The sequence below is a fragment of the Squalius cephalus genome (assembly GCF_949319135.1).
Source record: "Squalius cephalus genome assembly, chromosome: 1".
Lineage (NCBI taxonomy): Eukaryota > Metazoa > Chordata > Actinopteri > Cypriniformes > Leuciscidae > Squalius > Squalius cephalus.
Window position 1 is genome coordinate 34,180,315 of NC_137122.1, and position 19,370 is coordinate 34,199,684.

At 36.9% G+C, this 19,370-nt stretch overlaps 2 protein-coding genes across 4 annotated transcripts; both read right to left on the bottom strand.

The window, feature by feature from the left end:
* Window positions 1-2,316: 2,316 nt before the first annotated feature.
* aldoaa (aldolase a, fructose-bisphosphate, a) lies at window positions 2,317-6,677 on the bottom strand. 2 transcript variants are annotated; one of them, XM_079872624.1, is made up of 8 exons: window positions 6,464-6,677; window positions 5,433-5,495; window positions 4,896-5,014; window positions 4,540-4,806; window positions 4,195-4,355; window positions 3,389-3,647; window positions 3,036-3,235; window positions 2,317-2,848 (listed from the first exon to the last, which is right to left on the bottom strand). In XM_079872624.1, exons 3-8 carry the CDS (start codon window positions 5,005-5,007, stop codon window positions 2,753-2,755), a joined length of 1,095 nt encoding a protein of 364 aa, XP_079728750.1. In that variant the 5' UTR covers window positions 5,008-5,014; window positions 5,433-5,495; window positions 6,464-6,677; the 3' UTR covers window positions 2,317-2,752. The 2 variants fall into 2 exon arrangements, with proteins under 2 accessions (XP_079728750.1, XP_079728749.1); XM_079872623.1 differs by lacking the exon at window positions 5,433-5,495 and having other exon boundaries at window positions 4,896-5,012; window positions 6,464-6,558.
* A 460-nt stretch (window positions 6,678-7,137) lies between these two features.
* On the bottom strand, window positions 7,138-15,482 carry LOC307159505 (uncharacterized protein). Of its 2 annotated transcripts, none has more exons than XM_079872913.1 (4): window positions 15,327-15,482; window positions 12,728-12,838; window positions 12,352-12,489; window positions 7,138-8,435 (listed from the first exon to the last, which is right to left on the bottom strand). In XM_079872913.1, exons 1-4 carry the CDS (start codon window positions 15,327-15,329, stop codon window positions 8,349-8,351), a joined length of 339 nt encoding a protein of 112 aa, XP_079729039.1. In that variant the 5' UTR covers window positions 15,330-15,482; the 3' UTR covers window positions 7,138-8,348. The 2 variants fall into 2 exon arrangements, with proteins under 2 accessions (XP_079729039.1, XP_079729038.1); XM_079872912.1 differs by having other exon boundaries at window positions 15,232-15,482.
* Between the last annotated feature and the right edge of the window lie 3,888 nt (window positions 15,483-19,370).

Here is a 19,370-nt window from a genome sequence, read left to right on the forward strand (position 1 = left end):
CGAAATGCAAATGCAGGGGCCTGGAGGTACGATGTCCTACCTGCCTGTCAACGTATGTATTTTCATACCTCCGTGCACCTGCTTGCGCAGACATCACATGTCATAAGCATGTTTCATGGCCCAAACAAACAGCAGCCGCATTTGACAGTTTCTCCTGAATCAAAGCAACAAGCTCAAGCTGCGTTCATGCCATAATGTTATGTGCTTTGAGACATGAGGTAATTTAACGCTGTCTCTCTCGCCTCGTGACGCTTTGCAGACTCTGCTCTGGCTTTGTGCGTTTATTTGTTTTGAAGGAGGCATGGCTTTGGAGACACTCTGAAGGGAGGGTGGGATCTAATCCTTTCAAAGCTAACTTGCTATTGCTAGCCGTTCTGAAAATTTCCTACCCTACCTTTAATTTATACGAAAATTTGTAGGAAAATTCATCAGAAAACTTACAAAAAAAACGTTTGTAAGATAATGTATAAACACTTTTTGGAGAAATGTATAAACTGTTATAAATAGTAAATATAAATATATATAAATAGTAATACAATTCATAATAAAATTATATTTATATTAAATGTATATTCACATTGCAAGTTGTTTGTGGATTTTTATAGTAGGCCTACATTCATTCCCCTGGCATAGCCTAGGCTCCTGCAGGTCTGACACTTCTGAAACTGCTATGGCCATGAACTACTGCCATTTGCCAACACATTTACCAAGATCTTTTAAAATTATTAGATACTGTTAATGCGTTTACATTGAGATCAATACACCTTAGGTGAAACGGGGGAATTTCGAAAGGTTTCAAAACAGTGTGAGTGCAAATGAGGGCAAGCTCACACTTTTGGCCAGATGTTGCTGGATTACGGCCAAATCAGTCTTCGTTACGGTTGGTGATGCTTGTTAAGTATAAGAATAAGAAACTTTATTGTCATTGCACATCAGGTTTACACAGGTTTAAATATGAAGAAATGTTAAAAAAAAAAACTAAAATACATAAATAAATATAAAAAGAAATGTAAAAAACAAAACAAACATTAATGAGTATTTATACTTTTATTTCCTTATGAATAATTAAAATGTTCCCCACATTTATTTAATTCTACTTTATTTTCACATTTATCTATTTATACATTTCTTTGTCTGTATGTTAATGACAGGTTTTACTTCAGACATAGCAATCGAGCTCAGAGTGGCAGTGCTGAAGCTTTGAGGCCACAGTGACACCTTGTGGTGTGACCAATCAAAACGCAAGCCATTGCAAAGTCACAGAGCCAATGACTGACTTCATTTAATAATCAAAGTCATTTAATATCACCCTTTAGCCAGTTTAATTTAAACCTCAAAAAAGGTTCAAAAGTTTCATAAAGCAGCGTTTACAAAGCACAAATCATAATAATTTAAAAAAGTACTACAAATAATAATACTTATTTACTGCAATTATATCTATCAAAGGTGTTCTTAAAGGAGAACGCCGGTCAATTTTAACATTGAACTCATTTTTTTGTAAATTTGGAGTGCTGTCAGTACAGAGAACAACGACAAAAATCGGTGTTGCCTACACCGTGTTATCCTCTTTTAAAAATTTGCACCCTGTTGACTTCAATGGGGCAAGTTTTAAACCTGCTTTTAGCCTCTTAACATCCTTGATGTGTCATTACAAGTGCACAGCCAATGTGAGTGACTCCTTCAGAGTGAACACGGTGAATCTGACTGCAGTAGATGTGAAAGATATGAATAAAACGAAGTTTATTCGGCCAGCGCTTATACCTGTATGTATTTCCTGTTTTCGGTCGAAGTCCACAGTAGTCAATTGTCGAGTTCTCCACTGTTGCTTAGCTACCTATGATCACGCGCGTGAACTCGACAATCGACTACTGTGGACTTCGACCGAAAACAGGAAATACATACAGGTATGTGCGCTGGTCGAATTAACATCATTTTTATTCATATCTTTCACATCTACTGCAGTCAGATTCACCGTGTTCACTCTGAAGGAATCACTCACATGGCTGGTGCACTTGTAATGACACATCAAGGATGTTAAGAGGCTAAAAGCAGGTTTAAAACTTGCCCCATTGAAGTCAACAGGGTGCAAATTTTAAAGAGGATAACACGGTGTAGGCAGCACCGATGTTGTTCTCTGTACTGACAGCACTCCAAATTTACAAAAAAATGAGCTCAATGTTAAAATTGCCCGGAGTTCTCCTTTAAGCGGTGCTGCTTCTTATAATGATAATCATCCTATATAAATAAGAAAAGTTCCAACAGTGCCGACAACTCTCAAAAACGTATTGTTTGAATAACACCACAAAAAGAAGCAAATGAGGTTAGCTGTGAAAGATACTTTATTGTTTTCTTAACAGTGAGTATCATATTAAACAATAACAATAATAATATACCCCTGAAAGGCAGATGTTCTTTGTGCAAGTCAAATACAGTTAATATAAGTACTACAAGTACAAGAGCAACGTTTCTCAGCAGAGTTCGACATTAGAACACATGGGAGTGCTATTAAAAGTGGGAAGAGGGAGGAGATTAGGGCAAAATACATCTGGACATCAAGTTATTCAATTACAATTATTACTCTTTTAGGTTTCATCTCTTAGTTTCATAGTTTTGTTTCAAATGTGGAAGTAACAAACACTAGAAAGAAAAAGGGAATGGGTCAAATGATGGGAGTTCAGAGCACAGATGTGTTTGGGTTCAGCGATTCTTTAGGAATAAGATGTGGATTGAAATGTAAAAGGCTTCTTGGTGATTAGTAGGCATGGTTGGCCACAAAGAGAGATTCTCCAGCAGCAGCACCCTTATCTCCTGAGGACACATACTTCCCAACACAGGCCAGGCTGTTATTCTGGAGATAGAAGCACAAGACAATAAGAGTAAAGTTGATCTAAAACAACTTGTATGGTTAATAAAGTGAGATTAAATACATAAAGTATACACGGTATTTATCATATTTTATTATTACAGGTTTGCATAATATTTCACTGTTTTTATTCATTTTGAGGAACAGATTATCTCAAGTTACTGAAACTTACAAGAGCTCTCTTTACGAACTCCTCCTGGCAGGCTTTGCCATTCTCCTTCTTGCCAGCCCAGGCTTTGAGGGCAGAGGCCTGCAGGGCACGACCGTAGGAGAATGTCAGGGCCCAGGGTCTATGCAGGGGACACTTGTTCATGGCATTCAGATTGAGTGTGGCCTCCTCCTCACTCTGGCCTCCAGACAGGAAGGTGATGCCTATATCAAGAAGAGGTGTGGCAAAATGGGTCAGAAATGGGTCAGAAATGAGGAAATGATGATAACTACACAGTCGAGAACTTCTCCAGCAGGCCTGTGGTAAGATAAAGACTCTGTCATGAGCAAGTGAGTAATTGCGGTTGTTTTACTAACCAGGCACAGCAGGAGGAACAGTGCGGCGAAGAGCAGTGACAGTCGCCATGGCGATCTCCTGGGGGGTGTTTTTCTGGGAACAGGCATGGCCGGCAGTCACCATGTTGGGTTTGAGCAGAGTGCCCTCCAAATAAACATGGTGGTCTGACAGGGCCTTGTACACAGCAGCCAGAACCTTCTCAGTCACATACTGGGTCCTCTTCAGGTCATGTTCACCATCAGGCAGAATTTCAGGCTCCACGATGGGCACAATGCCGTGCTAACGAAAAAGGAGATATCATGTCAGTAATAAAAGTATACAATTATTTTAATATACTCTAGCGTTCAAAAGATTTGAAGATATAGTCACTTATGCTCACCAAGACTGCATTGATTTGATTAAAAATACAGTAAAACAGTAAGATTGTGAAATATTATTAAAAAAAGGTTTTCTATTTTAATACATGTTAAAATGTCATTTATTCCAGAGATGGCATCAGCATCATTACTCTACACCAGTCTTCAGTGTCACATGATCCTTCAGAAATCATTCTGATATGATGATTTGCTGCTCAAGAAACATTTATTATTATTACCAATGTTGAAAACAGTTCCGCTGCTTAATATTTTTGTGGAAACACCGATGCATTTTCAGGATTCTTTGATAAATAGAAAGTTCAAAATAACAGTATTTATTTGAAATGTAAATCTTTTGTAACATTGTGTCTTTACTCTTTACTGTCGCTTTTGATCTATTTAACGTGTCCATGCTGAATGAAAGCATACAAAAAGCATTGTGTGTGGATACATAGCTGTGCGCGTCTCACCATCTGGCAGATGCTAGCGTAACGAGCGAGCACATTGGCGTTCTCAATGATGGCCAGTCTAGAGGGAGTCGTGGCAGTGATCTTCAGCACAGACCTCCATTTAGCAAAGTCTGCCCCATCCTTCTTATACTGAGCACAACGCTCGTACAGCCCATCCAGACCTGCGAACGCAGAGAGAAATTAAGGTTTAAAGAGTCCCAAGCAAACTAAGTGACCGTGACCATTCAATTCCGGTCAAAGTCCATCAAATTCCAGCAATTAAGTGGATACAAAAGGTTAAAAAAATACCATGAGTAATTTTTACTACCTGATAATCTATTTCATAGATAATCATGGGATGTTCACCTTGTGTGGTGGTCTCTCCATTAGTGCCAGCCAGGGGAACCACACCCTTGTCCACTTTGATGCCAACTACCATGCCCCTCTCCTTAAGGTACTGGGAGAAAAGTTTGCCATCATCTGTCTTCTGGTAGAGTGTCTCATGGAAGAGGATGACGCCACCGATGCAGGGCTTTACGCGGTCGTCTGCGGTAAACAGCAGCTGGCGGTACAGTCTCCTGTTCTCCTCGGTGTTCTCAGCATTGATGCTCTGGAATCGCTTCGCCACGCTTCCTGCGCAGGACCAACGATACGAGATGTTATAAATCACAAGACAAGCAAATAAACTGGTTACTAATGAACGTGAACTCAACAGCCTGTACCTGTAGACTCGTCCGCAGCAAGAATGCCTTTGCCAGGGGCCACAATCCTCAGAGCAATATCGCTCAGCTCCTTCTTCTGCTCTGGTGTGAGGAATGGGTACGCGTGAGGCATCTTGACTCTAAGGAGATAGGTTTGGGAAACAGATTTATATAATCATTCAGATTATCAGATTCATAATCATTAGAAACACACAAATCAAATCACATAACAAAAACAGTGACCTATGATCAAGTAATGAATCAGGTCACTAATTAAATCAACATCAAGGAGCCTGAGCAAGGGTTCAGATTTGGGTGTGTACTCGCAAACCTTACCGACATTTTTTTTTTTCTTCAACAAACTACATCTTGTTAGTTCATGATGCAACACGCCCTTCAGATACAAGCATGAATGACCTTGTGCGGCTCACGTAACGTTGCCTGTGTTAACTTTGCATTAAAACGGAAAAGCGACTAGTGAAAGACTAGCTTCCGACAGCGGTCAAACATATTTGCTTTTACTTGGATGTCGGTGCTTTATATTAAGTAAAAACTCACCAGTAAAGAGGGGTTGAGGAAGCGATGGTTTCCGAATCACACTCTCAACGTAGTCACGTTATTCTACGGATGCAATGAATTGCAATAAAAGGAAGGAAATTACAAGCAATTTTACAAGGCTTGACCAATCAGGGCGGGAGTCATGTATTGATGGACAGGGCGTAGGGACGATGATTGGCAGCTGGGCTTTGAAAGGCGGGTTTAAGAGTTACGCATCAAAAGGGGAGTGGTTTCATTACAATTTAGAGGCGGGTTCGCGTTCCTGTGATACGTGACAGTTCACATGCAGGAGAAACAGACCTGGAAATTACATTTTGATATCCTCTTTGGATGCAAGCGAACAAATGACCTTGCGTGTGCAGTGCATTTTAGGAGTATGTTTAGCGCTAACAGGCTATGAATTATAAGACACTAATACGCTTAAAAAAAAAAAAAAAAAAAAAAAAAGTCTGGTATATATCAAATTACATCTCTTGTCTACTGGACATTGAACAGCCCCACAAAAGGCTCTTAACATTCCAGCAACAAACCTCTTAACACCCTCCGCTCAAGTTGCATTCAACCAAAGGCCAACTTAAATATAGACAATCATTTAATGGCTGAAATCCAGCACTATAGAAGAGGATTTGACTTGTGATTGTGAAAGAGGGTCTGAAACGACTCTTTGTGATGTTGAATTCCAAGCAGAGTCAATCAAGCTGGTAAATATGATTAATTCATGCCAAAAAATAACACAGATTATCAGTGTTTTGTGTATTATGCATTTAAGCAAGAATAAAGAATTATGAATTATTTTAACAGTAAATTTGATTACGGTAATAAACGTACAACAATTAAATCATTATTATTTAAAACATTTTAATATTAAAAACTATTATTATCATAATTATCAGTATTACTTTGATTTAAAAAAAAGCATTTGACAGAAGCAAATACATTGAAATAAAAAAGCCTAAAGAATATAGGCTAGTCTTATTTTTGTAGTAATTTACACTTTACAGAAAAAAAGAAAGTAGAATGCACGTTTTTACCGTGGAGCTGGATGAAGTGAGCGAGAGATACTCCCCAAATGGATGCAGAGGAGGTCTGGATAGTCTGTGGCACTCTTCTGGTGCCAGATGACCTGTATTTATTCAGACGGCGTGACCTTTGACATTCTGTGGGTTTGGCTAATCTTAGCAGCAGGCAAACCCACGATGCAACTGGAGAAGGGCGATGTGACATTCATGTACATTGGCATTCAGCAAAGAAAGGTTAAAGAGAAAGGCAGTGAGTGGCATGGACAAGGCACATGATTATTAATGTTGCTGCAACATGCATGAAGTATCATACAATCCCAATTAATTCATGATGAAAAGGGAGACTTGTGGTCTATAGATGACTGCAAAAACCCAATTGAATCTTCTGCATGGTGCTCTTTAATATTACTCCATGCAGTCCTTACAAACCTCCTGAGCCCACGAGATAACTGTCATCAGAAAAGGGATCTACTGTCCTGAGATCTTCTGTCATGACCTTTCATCTTTTAAATGTCTTCTCTACATAATCCCTATAATCAGCAAGAGCTTCATGTCTGACCAATTCATAAAGGTATAGAAAAAATAGATAACCTATGTAGAAAAATGTAGAAACTTGGAACAAATACATTTTTGCTAATGCATGAAAACAAATGAAGCCACCAGAAAATCTAAGACAATGCAACAATGAATGTAAAAGTCAATTCTTTAATATTTTACCACCAATGCTCGATAGATAATAATACTACTGTAAACAAAGCCTTTTGCATGAAAGAAAAACTTTAATTTCATTTTAAAACCACATAGTTACAAAAATAGCACATATTTATATATATAAAAAATTGATACAAAAAACTAATTTCAACTTAAGTTTTGCCTGACAACAGAGAAAAGTGACAGAAGTGACAGTCACAGCAGGTTTACTTTGTAAGCCAAAGTATGCTGGCTGTAAGCATTCAAAAATATGGCCACATACATAACTGTATGTCACACAATACAATATGCACAAATATTTCACAGGAGGATGTCCTGTAAACAATTACATTAGTAAACATTAGAACTAGCTTTTATTACCTTTGTACAGAATTACAGTATGTCTCACAAAAATGATTATTACAATCTAAAATTGGTAAGTCAACGCTATATGAACATGTATCTTATATACAGTCCACACAGTTCAAAGACATCAGTGTCAGAATGAGATATATTTAACAGCATGTGTGGTTTATAGATTCCTCTCTTCTCTTTGTATGGCTCATAACTGAAGAACAAATGTCCATCATACCAAGTACAATGATACCACAGAGAAACACATTCGCTACAAAGCATAATTAATTATTGCCAACTAGGAAACTAGAAAAGACAAAAGTTTGTAAATATGATTTTTTGTGCTGAAATGTAAAAATTCATTAAACGTCATGCTTTAAAAATCCATGGCACTGCTTAAAACCTTAGCTTCAGTCTTCTATTGTTCTATAGTGATTGTGCATTTCAGGAATTACAGAAGTTTGGACAACTGGCATCACACTATGACTTAAATATGTCCAATAACCATTATACTACAATAGTATGTACTGTGTTTACAGTGTATATTATGTTTTATTAAGCATTTATTAATCTTGCTCACTTCATCCATACATGACTCAACTAAACAATGTATATTCCCAATAAATGCACATCTAAATCTTTTAGAACCGATGTAAATTTTGGTTAAATCAATGACCGTGAATAGGAAGGCTGCTGTAATGTCTCCCAAATGATGCAAACATTACAGAACAACCAAAGACTGAATCACAGTTTCTCTGGCTATCTTAAAACATACTTAAGTGTCACTTGGAGTAGGAATTTAAGGCATCTTTTAAAGTGAGGTGGGTCTTCCTCTTTTCCTCCACCTTTCCTTCTACTTAAACTTGATCTCAAAGCAGAAGCAGTTGATGGAGTCGCACTCTGGTGGTTGACAGGTACAAGCACAATCCCACATCGCACACTGCAATAAGAAGAAATGATGATGAACAAGAAAAACCTGCTGACAGTGTGAGGAGGTTTATACCACTTTTTAAATGTAGGCAAGGCAGATTCTGGGTCTCAGCACTAGTTTATGATCAACATTTTGTAAGCTTTACAGTATATCCTAATCGCTGAACACATCAGACACACATTTGACAGAATTCAGAATTGTCCTTGCGTTATTCAGCCTGAGGGTGGCGCTCTAATGATGATTGACAGACAAACGACAAACGCATAGAATGCCATCTAGAATTGCCTTAATGTATTATTTATTGCCTCCGAATGTGGGTTTGTGTATTATATGTTGCGAGAAAGCTGAGATCAAAATCAAAAACACTGTTTTCCTTAGGGGCAAAAAAATTATTTCAGATGTATTTTCATTCAGGAAAAATTGCTCAAGTTCGTTTAGGCAATCTAAAAGTGGCTGAAGAGAATATGTGTTGTTGCGCTGTAAGGGAAGATAGATTTGGGTATCATCGGCATATAGAAGAAAAGAGACACCATATTTAAAAAAAAAAAACATTACAATTATTGTGCAAAATTAATATAAAATTACTTATAACATAGTATGTTGCAACAATCCTTCCCCTTATAAAAATACATTGTTAGGCATGGTTATGCTTGTTTTATGCAATACATAGGCATGTATTATTTGTTATGCAATACATAGGCATTAATTTTAGATTTCAAGCATGTTGTTTGTGCACTTAATGCAATAAACATCATACAATTGTTAAATAGGTTATAATTAGTCAAGATTTTGCGATAACTTTTGATCAGGCATTACCGCCTGTGTTCTAAAGGAGACCCAATTCCTGGGGGGGGGACTCGATTACTCATGACACTGGCTGCCCCGCTTAATCCATGAATCCATGCGCTTCATTTTAACATATTCTGCTCACTTTACGACTTAAAATAGTCTAGAAAATCCGAAAAAAATATTTGTTGCAAAATGCTGAACACATTTATAATTTATTATTAATTGAATGTATATAGAGGTCTATGTTTGGATGAATATTTTGGTGGGGACCTGCCCATACCGCGGATATTTATAGGGCTGTTTGGAATTTGTGTACTGTTTATTATTCAGTTAAGTTATTTGATAATACCACCATAATATGAAAGTTAAGATTATTACAAAGGCAATGTTAACATTTTTATAATAAGATTTCATTTGTTAACATATATAGCCATGTACACACTGTAAAGTTTCAGGGGTGACAACAGCATTAAAATACTGGATTTCACCCATTGAATCCATGTGTGTACAGAACACGACTCACAACCAAAATTTCGACGATTGACAGTGTGATAACCATAACAAAATTCTGGTGTCTTGCTTGTTTGGTATCCACTATTTTTGACTAAATTAATATTACAGTGACCAAAGACTCATTATGTTAGATTTAGGTCCAGTTAAAGGAGTTTAAAAAACATTGCATAGAATTTTTGTAAATACGATTGCAACTACCTGCATTTTTCAGCAGTTAATGCGGTTGTAGAAAGTAGTTGTCACTCCCAAAAATGACTGAACTGTGTTCAGTCTAGTTTACTACATTAGTTAACATGAACTAAGAATAAACAATACTTCTACAACATTTATTAATCTTAGTTAATGTTAATTTATACATTTACTAGCGCATTGTTAAAATCAGCAGTTGTATATGTTAACATAAGTTCTGTCCTGACAAATTTCGTAGTGTTTGGCATGGTAATGGATATGACAATGTTGATATATATGTTGATACAGATCTGCTACGCTGTTGCTGCGGTAGAGTAAGAACGGGACTTGCTACTGCCAATACACGCCACCCTGCTGTGAGCAAGTAAGACATGCTGCTGCTGTACAATATAGTGTACATGAATTACCCGTAGCAGATCTATACAGGTGGAGCTGGGGAAGGTGGAGGGTTTCTGAAAGTGCACTGCACTGCTAAGACAAATGCTAACCAAGTATTTGAAGGTTGAGCATGTGAGATCATTGGCTACTGATTAGGGATGGGTACTGAAACCCGGTATTAAACGGGCCCCGGTGCTGAATTATGAAAGACCGCTGGATTGATAAGCTCGGACGTTATCGGTTCTGCTGTCGGTACTGGAGAAATTAAGAAAGTACACATGCTTGCTATTTATTATTGCTATTAAGAAATTATTATCTTGCAAATTTAATCTCGCCAGCCACTTCTATATATAATAATATTCAACCATTTGTTTGTGCATTTTTGCTAAAGAGAGAGAGAGAGAGTATGTGTGTGTGTGTGTGTGTGTGTGTGTGTGTGTGTGTGTGTGAGAGAGAGAGAGAGAGAGAGAGAGAGCGCGATCTGACGATGAGGACAGAACATTCAAACGGTTACTCTTTAGATCTTTGATATTAAACTAATTTTATTCTAGATTTAGATTTTGGCTTCCAATGATTATAAAAAGGAAGATATTTGAGGTATAACCATTAAAAACTAAAGCCGCATTCTGTCAAGTGCAACTTCCTTCCCTCACAGCGGTGCACTGTCATTTCTCCCTAAAACCCAAACGTAACTTCAGAATCTGCACGATCGGTGATTGTTGTAAAATGTAGTCTATACTGTTGCTAAACTGCGGGACGCGTTTGATATTAAAAGTACCAAAATTGACGCAATAGACGCTGTTCCAAATGCGGCACGCGCTCCGAAACACACCGCAACGAGACAAGCAACGTATATTTTGGGCTTCGTGTGCGCATCTAAACGATCAAATATACACAAAAATATATCAAAATGGCCGTCTTGGAGATTCACTTAAACAGTTTATTCACTTAAATACAGTTTATGTCTTAAATGGACGTAAATAGTTTGGAGAAAATATGATGCGTAATAATGATTTGATCTGCATTTGGTCTTAAAGAGGCAGCAGTCTAATAAACCTGCTGACGATTGCTCCATTAATGTGAATCAAACAACAAAAGGCAAAGAGAAAATCAGTCGCAGCTCTTGGATGAGTAAGTTTGGCTTTTCTAAGCTTTAATCTATCTATGATAAACTATGCAATGTTATTTTACATCTGACTTTATTATTTGTCTTTTTAGCCCATATTACTCCTGAACAGTAACGTCAGTAGACATTACTGAAATGAAAGCACTGGGTATATAATTTGTATTTGTTTTATTGTATACCTTTTTTTGTTTGACCATGTGTTTGTACTTTGTTTTTGGTGTCCTATGTCTTCTGAATATAAAACACAAAAGCCTGCACCCTTCTGCATAACATACATGTTTTATTTGTTTTGTTAAAGCATTGCTTTTTCTTTTGCTGAAGATATTTATTTTACATTTCAAAATATAAAGCAATATTAATTCTATTCTAAAAAATGTTTTCCCCCTTTTTTTTAATATAACAAAAAGAACCGATAAGAATACCGTTAAAGTACCGGATCGATAAGAAGTATCGGTAAGAGTAGTAATACCGTTAAAACCTTAACGATACCCATCCCTACTACTGATATAGCAGGGACTAATCAGCGGTGCTATATAGAGAATTATGTGATTGTAAGCAGATCGAGTTAAAGACTTATTAGCTGCACCATCTAGAGTTTCAAGACAGAACTTTACAGTATTTAATGCACTAAAATAAACAACGTATTTTTATTAACTAACATTAAAAAAGGTTAGTAAATGCTTTAAAATTATATTGCTCATAGTTACTTAATGTTAACAAATCAAACCTTATTATAAAGTGTTACCAAGGCATTTAATTGGCCTTCGGAGAGCATATAACCCTAAACAATCAAAAACTTCGGGCGTTTCCCAACAATTAAATAATTATTTTACGATTCCTGAAATCTGTCTAAGGTTGCAAAATTGTGGCAAAAACAATGCATTGTGCATCCAGCTCAAAGCAAAAAGAAATTGGCGACATATCACTTACATTAGGGGAGGGACAGGAGTAGTCCAGGCAGGATCGCAGGGAGGGTGGACGACAGTCACATGACTGGGCACACACTAAACAGTACTCACAAGGAGAGAAACCTGCACAGCAATCTGAACACCGTGGATCACACTTGGCCTGTGAAGAGAGAGAGAGAGCCAAGTGTGATCCACACTGCCAAAATTACTCAAAAGATAGAACTAAAAACAGCAGGAAGTGAGATTCAGAGCAAGGCAACTGTGAAAAGTGTATACTTGCTGGACTTGTGTATAGCAACAGCCATTAATATTTACTCAAGTAGATTGTTCAGCAATTTGGCTAACAGTAACGTTTCATGAAGTTTCTTCAGAAAGAGGAACTGATGATGTTGAAGTACCTTGAGACAGTGGTGACACCACAGCATAGCCGCCAGGACCATCATATAGAGTCCCACAGCGATCATGATGATGGCAGGCAGCGGGAGAGAGAGAGCCCACACAGGAACAGCCTGACAGAGTCGAAGAAACAGCACTTGATTTCACTAGACATCACTACAGCTTATAGAAAAATCTAAATTTTTTTTGTAATAAGAATTAGTACTTTTTGAGAATTAGTCATTTATTTCGTTTTTAAAATAAATAAATAACATCTTTCAAAGCCAAGGCTATTATTTTGTTGTACAAGAAAGATTGATTTTTTATAGGTTTTTATTTTTAAAATATGAAATATGAAAAATGTGAAACATTAACTTTTTTTTAAATAATAATATGGTTAATTTATATATCGTCTTTCCCGGGCTCAGTCATTTCACATGAACAATTATATGGACAATGGACATTTGCCCAGTCCAGAACAAGAGATAATGCAGTTGCAAACATTTAGCAAACATTTAAATCCATGACAAAGAACTGTAACATTCATACAAAACCATGAAGCAAGTACACAACATGACTGATAATAATGGAAGAACACATTATGACTGATAATCTGGGATTTGGGCTGTGATTTGAAGCAGATACAAATTATGACTGATAATATTAGGCAAACAAATAGGTTTTGAGCTGTGATTTTAATTCATGGATACAGATAATTGTCATAAGTGTCAGGGGAGTTAAATATGATGGGAGTAATACGAGCAGATCGTGTAGCGTAAGTTAATATTCTCGCAGAAGAATTTTGAATATATTGCAAGTTGGAGATACAGTGTGCAGATAGTCAATGCGAGATGTAATAAATGCATGTACTAGTAATGATTCAGCATCTCCTGGGCTGAAGTAGGGACTAACTTGGGCGAATAGGGCAAAGTTGGAAGGACGCTTTTAAAGAGTTTGCTAATATAGGCATCTAGGGTCAGTGAAGAATCTAGAGTTTCCCTAAGTTTCTGACCGTGGCAGATGGAAAAACTGATGTAGCATCAGGGTCAAAGCTAGGATCACTAGTTATATTTTTTGATAGAGTTGGGGGAACAGTAAATAGGATCTCAGTTTTGCTTAAGTTCAAACTGAGAAAGCTCAATTCATTGACACGTGAGGATAACGAGTCAGTCTGGTGAACAGAATCTGTCCGGCAAGCTTTATATATCTGAATATCAGTCATCAGTAACATAGGCTATACCATGACAATGAATAATTTGTCCAAGAGGCAAAATGTAGATAATGAATAATAATGGGCCAACACCGGATCCCTGGGGAACACCCTGTTTGAGTTAAGCAGTGGTGGATTTGTAATTGTGCATAGAAATGTAGTATTGCCTATCCATGAGATAAGGGGAGAATCAGGATAATGCAGTACTTGAGATGCTAATCTCTGAAATGCAAGAGAGTAATAATACATATTGCCCCAAAACACACATTAGGCTAATTTATAAAATTAGACAAAATGTACAGTAACACCAATTTTAGCTCATGCTTACAACAAATTGTGTAGTAAATCAGAAAATAAATACTAAATGAACAAATTACTCTTTGATAGTTCATATTTAGTAATATTACTGATTTGACTGCACTGACACTATTAGATGAGACCTGAACTGAACTGAGTCGGACGATGGCATCACTGTTTTCTACAGCTGAATTGAACTCAGTTCATTATTGATGAACTTTCCTCAGTTATTGAACCGAAATTATTCAACACAAAATGAACTGACTTCAACTGAATGACTGTTTACGTTTGTCTTTTTAGAGCTGCTTTACAGCAGAACTGAATTCTGTTTGTCTCATGCGATCATTGTTCTCACTGCGACTAGAACACCGCAGACACACAGACAGTGTGTGATCACCATGGGAAAATATCAGAGTAAAACTGGGAGTTGTGAAAATATGATACACCGGTGTTTTGCCAGATGAGAAGTTTATCTATGTATCATATTTTTACTCTTTTATAACTGTATCTCTTTTAATTTCTTTTATAACTGTTTTTAATTTTCCTTGCTTTTATTTTGTCATGATTTTAATTCCTTTTTTTGAGTTGCCATAGTGTATGAAATGTGCTAAGTTATATAAATAAACTTGCCTTGCCTTGTTCTCCTGTTTATCACTGTAAAGCTGCTTTGAAACCGTCTGTATTCTGTTATATAAGAGCAATATAAACAAAGGGGACTTGAGTTGATAGTAACAGCGGAGGAACTAGGCTATGTGCAAGTTTGCTTGTGTCTGAAAGCTGGAATTTCTGTCAAAATAACTTTACCGAAATAAAACACACTCTGAATCACATTCTGACGGAACACCTATTAAATAACGTTACAGGAGAAGTTAATTCGTGTGTGCATTTAAATAAACAGGGTATTTTCTTCGTCTTATTATTATTATTATTATTATGATGAAAACAGTATTGCGCAGTATGGTTAAAGAAAAAACATAAGAGACTAAAACTTAATTTGTAAGGGGAAAAAACGTAACTTACATGCAAAAAATGCATTTACACCGTTTGATGTCCAACAAACAAATCTTCATTTGAAGGACGTAAGTTAGCACAAAACACAAGACTATCTTACATACCATTATAACGTCCCTGCATTCCCAGTGTAATTGAACAGGGTTTTCAGTTATCGGGAGATTTCTTTAATTTAATTTAATTAAACCAGTTGTTTACTCGTATAGCACATTGTTCTGATCAATGTTGTCCTAGCAACCGCGATACGACTTCCTATGAGTGTACGGCGACATGGAAGGACCAAACTTAATCCATATTGAAAACATCATAAAAAGTCCGACAGTAGAATGGAGTAGTGCGGATTTTGTGCTATACATTATTGAATATGAACCCTTTTTAGCGTTTATATAAAGTAATCGAAATGAATTAAATTTAAATGAGTTAAAAAAAAAATCAAGCTAGAAGCCATTTAAAGTCTTCTTAGTGTATTTGTGTAATTTATATGTGCATATATTACTACTGTTTGTTCTGACAGATTTGTAATACCATAAGTAGCCTAACCCTCCAGTGTTATTTTTTTGGATTGGTATGCCTGGGAAAATGACAGACAAAAAGCCTGACAAAGATTTCTCTTTTCTTGTATTTTTTTTTTTCTTGTATTTTGTTGTTGTTAGGAATTACAGTTTTAAATTCCCCTTTAAAACTGTTTCCAGGCGTTTATTGTGTTATTAACTTTATTGAATCAAATCTTTAATAAACTAAACTGAATAAATATTTAATTTATTAATTCATTCACTCAATAGGCTAACTAAAAATGTTTCCTGCTCAGACTAGCCGAATGTCGCTGGTGAAAAGAGAAAGAGTGTCCTCAAGATAGCTTTGGATTACTTTTAGCTCACTGTCCAGGGAATAAAATCTTCTGAAATAAATTGAGAATTACATTTTAACAGTAACCTACAGGCAGAAAATGAAGAGAGCTAAGCTGACAGAATAGTGCTGCTGACATCTGTCCCAACACCCTGACTTCAGACCAAACTATCAAGTGTAAATATTTAAGATGAGATGAAACAGTGAGAGGATGCTGTAGGTAAAATTGAAATTCATTTAGCTTTGTCATTGGGATTTTATTTAAAAACATACATGGTAGAGTCAGCTACAGTTCACATTCTGGTCCTCAACAGGATAAGTGGCGCTACGTGATGAAACCAGTCCTTTTCTCTCCGATGTGCCCAATAAATTTGGAAAATGGGAATTTCTAATCTATAAAGGCCAGTTCCATGGCCGTCCTTAAGGTGGCGCAACCTCGCAGCGAATAAACCTTCTTCTTCTTCATAACCTCTGCAATTCGCTCTGGCATGCTGGATATCAGCTTCTGGACCAAATCCTGAGTGATGGGGATCCATTCTTGCCTTTTTAGTGATTGGAGATGATCACAATTTATGAGATTATGCTTGTGCACTCGTCTTTTGAGAACTGACCTCTATGGGATTAATATCTGGGGAACTGTACAGATCCAAAATCTCAGAGCCACTTCATTATCACTCTTGCCCTGTGACATGGTGCTTCATCATACTGAAAAAATGCATGGATCATCACCAAATTGTTCCAGGATTGTTGTGAGAATTTGCTCTTGCGGGACATTTTAATACCATTCTTTAGTGTTTTTGGGCAGAATTGTGAGAGAGCCCATTCTCTTGGATGAAAAGCAGCGCCACACATGGATGGTCTCAGGATGCTTCACTGTTGGCACGACACAGGAGTCAGGACTCAAGGTAGCGTTCACTTTCTCTTCTCCGGACAGTCGGTTTTTACAGATGTCCCAAACAGTCTTCTGTAAAAGTCTTCTGCTGTCCAATCCTTGTAATGAAAGGTGTTTTTTTGTGATAAAGTTCTTTTTTTTCTCTCCACAAAAAGGTCAATGAAGCTTTTAAAATGGATTTGATCACTCTGCACAATAATCTAGAAACAATGTGAATCAACAACACAACAACTGAAGCAGAATGCTTATGGTTTTTACCTGATAATGGATCAGTTTTTATACATTTGCAGACATTTTAATTACACATTTGTATAATGAAAAGGAAGAGTATAGCCTGATTAATCAAGCCCTTCATAAAACAAAACAAGCAAGCAATTTAATAAAACAACACATATTATACAGAGATTTCATATTTAGTGGTAAAAGAAAAATTGTTACATTTAATTTAATAGACTATTAGTCCATGAGCCAGGGCCCCAAATTTGGTCCATCGGTATCAACGGGGGGGCAAATGCTATCATTGTTTTTTGGCAAGGTATACACCCCTAGTATTAGAAAAATCACGATAGCAGTGCAGCGGTGGTAGCGAAATCACTTTTTTGAGCTCATGAATTTACTAACCCCCTAAGATAAATTCTGTTTTTGAAATCTGGTGTATATCTGGTTTAGGCTCATGCTAGGGATATTGTCAATATTCTATAATATGGTGCTTGGTATCGTTGGAAAGGGGACCTTTTAGGCTTTCATTTATGCCCAGTACTGAATCTGCCTGACAAACACAGAGGTCACATGACTTCTTTAAACCAGAAATAACACACATTTTTTCACAATTTCCGCCTAAACTGTATGCTTTCTTTTATCCCTGTGGCATGAAAGAACACCATGGACACAAAACTCAACAACTTCAATACTCAAGGCACTCTGATGACTCAGAAAATGTATAATATACCCATACTATTTATTTGTGAGAGCCTTAAATTAGACTTGTGCAGCCAGCACAAGTCTTCAAAATAGAATAGAGCCAATAGAATGGACAAATAGAATACCCTATTAGTCCAGGGCCAAATGGCCTATTTATTCATGTACAGTTGTAATAAAAAGTAATTGTTTCAATAGTGTAGTCAATGGTGTTGTCAACATAACACTTGTAAGTGGTTTAACAAAATGTTTCTATCGTGTATTTTGATATTCACCCACTTTCAGTTAGAATGTCAGAAAGTAGCTCATGCACTGAATGTTGATGGATTTTGAAAGTTTGACAAGGTTTTGTCGGTTTTGTGAAAAGATTGTTGGTTCAGTTGACTGGTTATAACAACACTACCAACTATGCCATCTTCAATCAACTTCCATTGAGTTCCAGGGGTATTAAATGTAAGTACAAAATACTTTTTCTCTTGTGCTTGTGAATTGGTGGGGAATAGTAGCAGTAGCTAATGTAAGCTTGGTGTTTTTCACACTTAGTATACTTCTTTTAAACTTAAAATAAGAAAGTATACTTTCAGTCTACATTTTATGTACTTCTCAGAAATATACTTAAAATTACACTTCAGTGTAGGCCTACTTGATTTATACTGAGAGAAAAGTCCAGGGCCCGTATTCATAAAGATTCTAAGAATCCTCTCAGAAAACTCTTAAAGGACAAGTTCGGTATTTTACACTTAAAGCCCTGTTTTCAGATCGTTTCTGATGATATAAAACGGTTAAGATTGAAATTTGGACACATGTTGCTGTCCCGAGAATTTTCGGTTTCTGTGGTAGCACCCCCCCCCCCACCTCCACCTCCACAATGGCTGCATAGGTGCACTGGAACAATCCTTCCTAAAACGCATTAAAGGGATGTGCTACCACAGAAACCGAAAATACTCGGGACAGCAACATGTGTCCAAATTTCAATCTTAACCATTCTATTTCATCAGAAACAATCTGAAAACAGGGCTTTCAGTGTAAAATACCGAACTTGTCCTTTAATTTAGCTTAAAAACTTTTACATAGCAGTCTTAGCTTAAGAGCGATTCGGGGCCAATCTGAGAGCAACTCTGAGCAAGGAAAAGACAAAAACTTTCATCTTAGTGAGGAGGCGGGGCTGACCCCGTTGCTATTTATGACACAATCTTTTGAAGACTGTGATTGGCTGGTTGTCCAAGAAGGAAAAAAGAGTGATTTTAAGTATAGGGTATATTCTAAGCCTTCACTTTGAAATTACATGCGACTACATTACACACTGCTGCAATGTTGCATTTTCCCAGTTGCCAAATATCGTAATGTAGTGATTACTTACTTTCATTTCTGGCGCTATGGCATTTCTGCGCTGTGTCGGAGATGTTAGCGCGTCTCTAAGATCAGTCACAAACATGATCCCTGCACGATCTAATCTATAGCATCTTATTAACTCACTGTCATCCATTGTCTG

Bases quoted from the DNA above. Each gene is read 5' to 3' on its own strand.
- aldoaa (XM_079872624.1), bottom strand. From the start codon at position 5,007: ATGCCTCACGCGTACCCATTCCTCACACCAGAGCAGAAGAAGGAGCTG. The intron at 3,648-4,194 runs GTGAGACGCGCA...CTTTTTCGTTAG, and splicing joins ACGCTAGCATCTGCCAGATG to CACGGCATTGTGCCCATCGT. The intron at 2,849-3,035 runs GTAAGTTTCAGT...TTCTATCTCCAG, and splicing joins AGTTCGTAAAGAGAGCTCTT to AATAACAGCCTGGCCTGTGT.
- LOC307159505 (XM_079872912.1), bottom strand. The intron at 12,490-12,727 runs GTACTTCAACAT...CTCTCTTCACAG, and splicing joins GGTGTCACCACTGTCTCAAG to GCCAAGTGTGATCCACGGTG. The intron at 8,436-12,351 runs GTAAGTGATATG...TTCTTATTGCAG, and splicing joins ACTCCTGTCCCTCCCCTAAT to TGTGCGATGTGGGATTGTGC.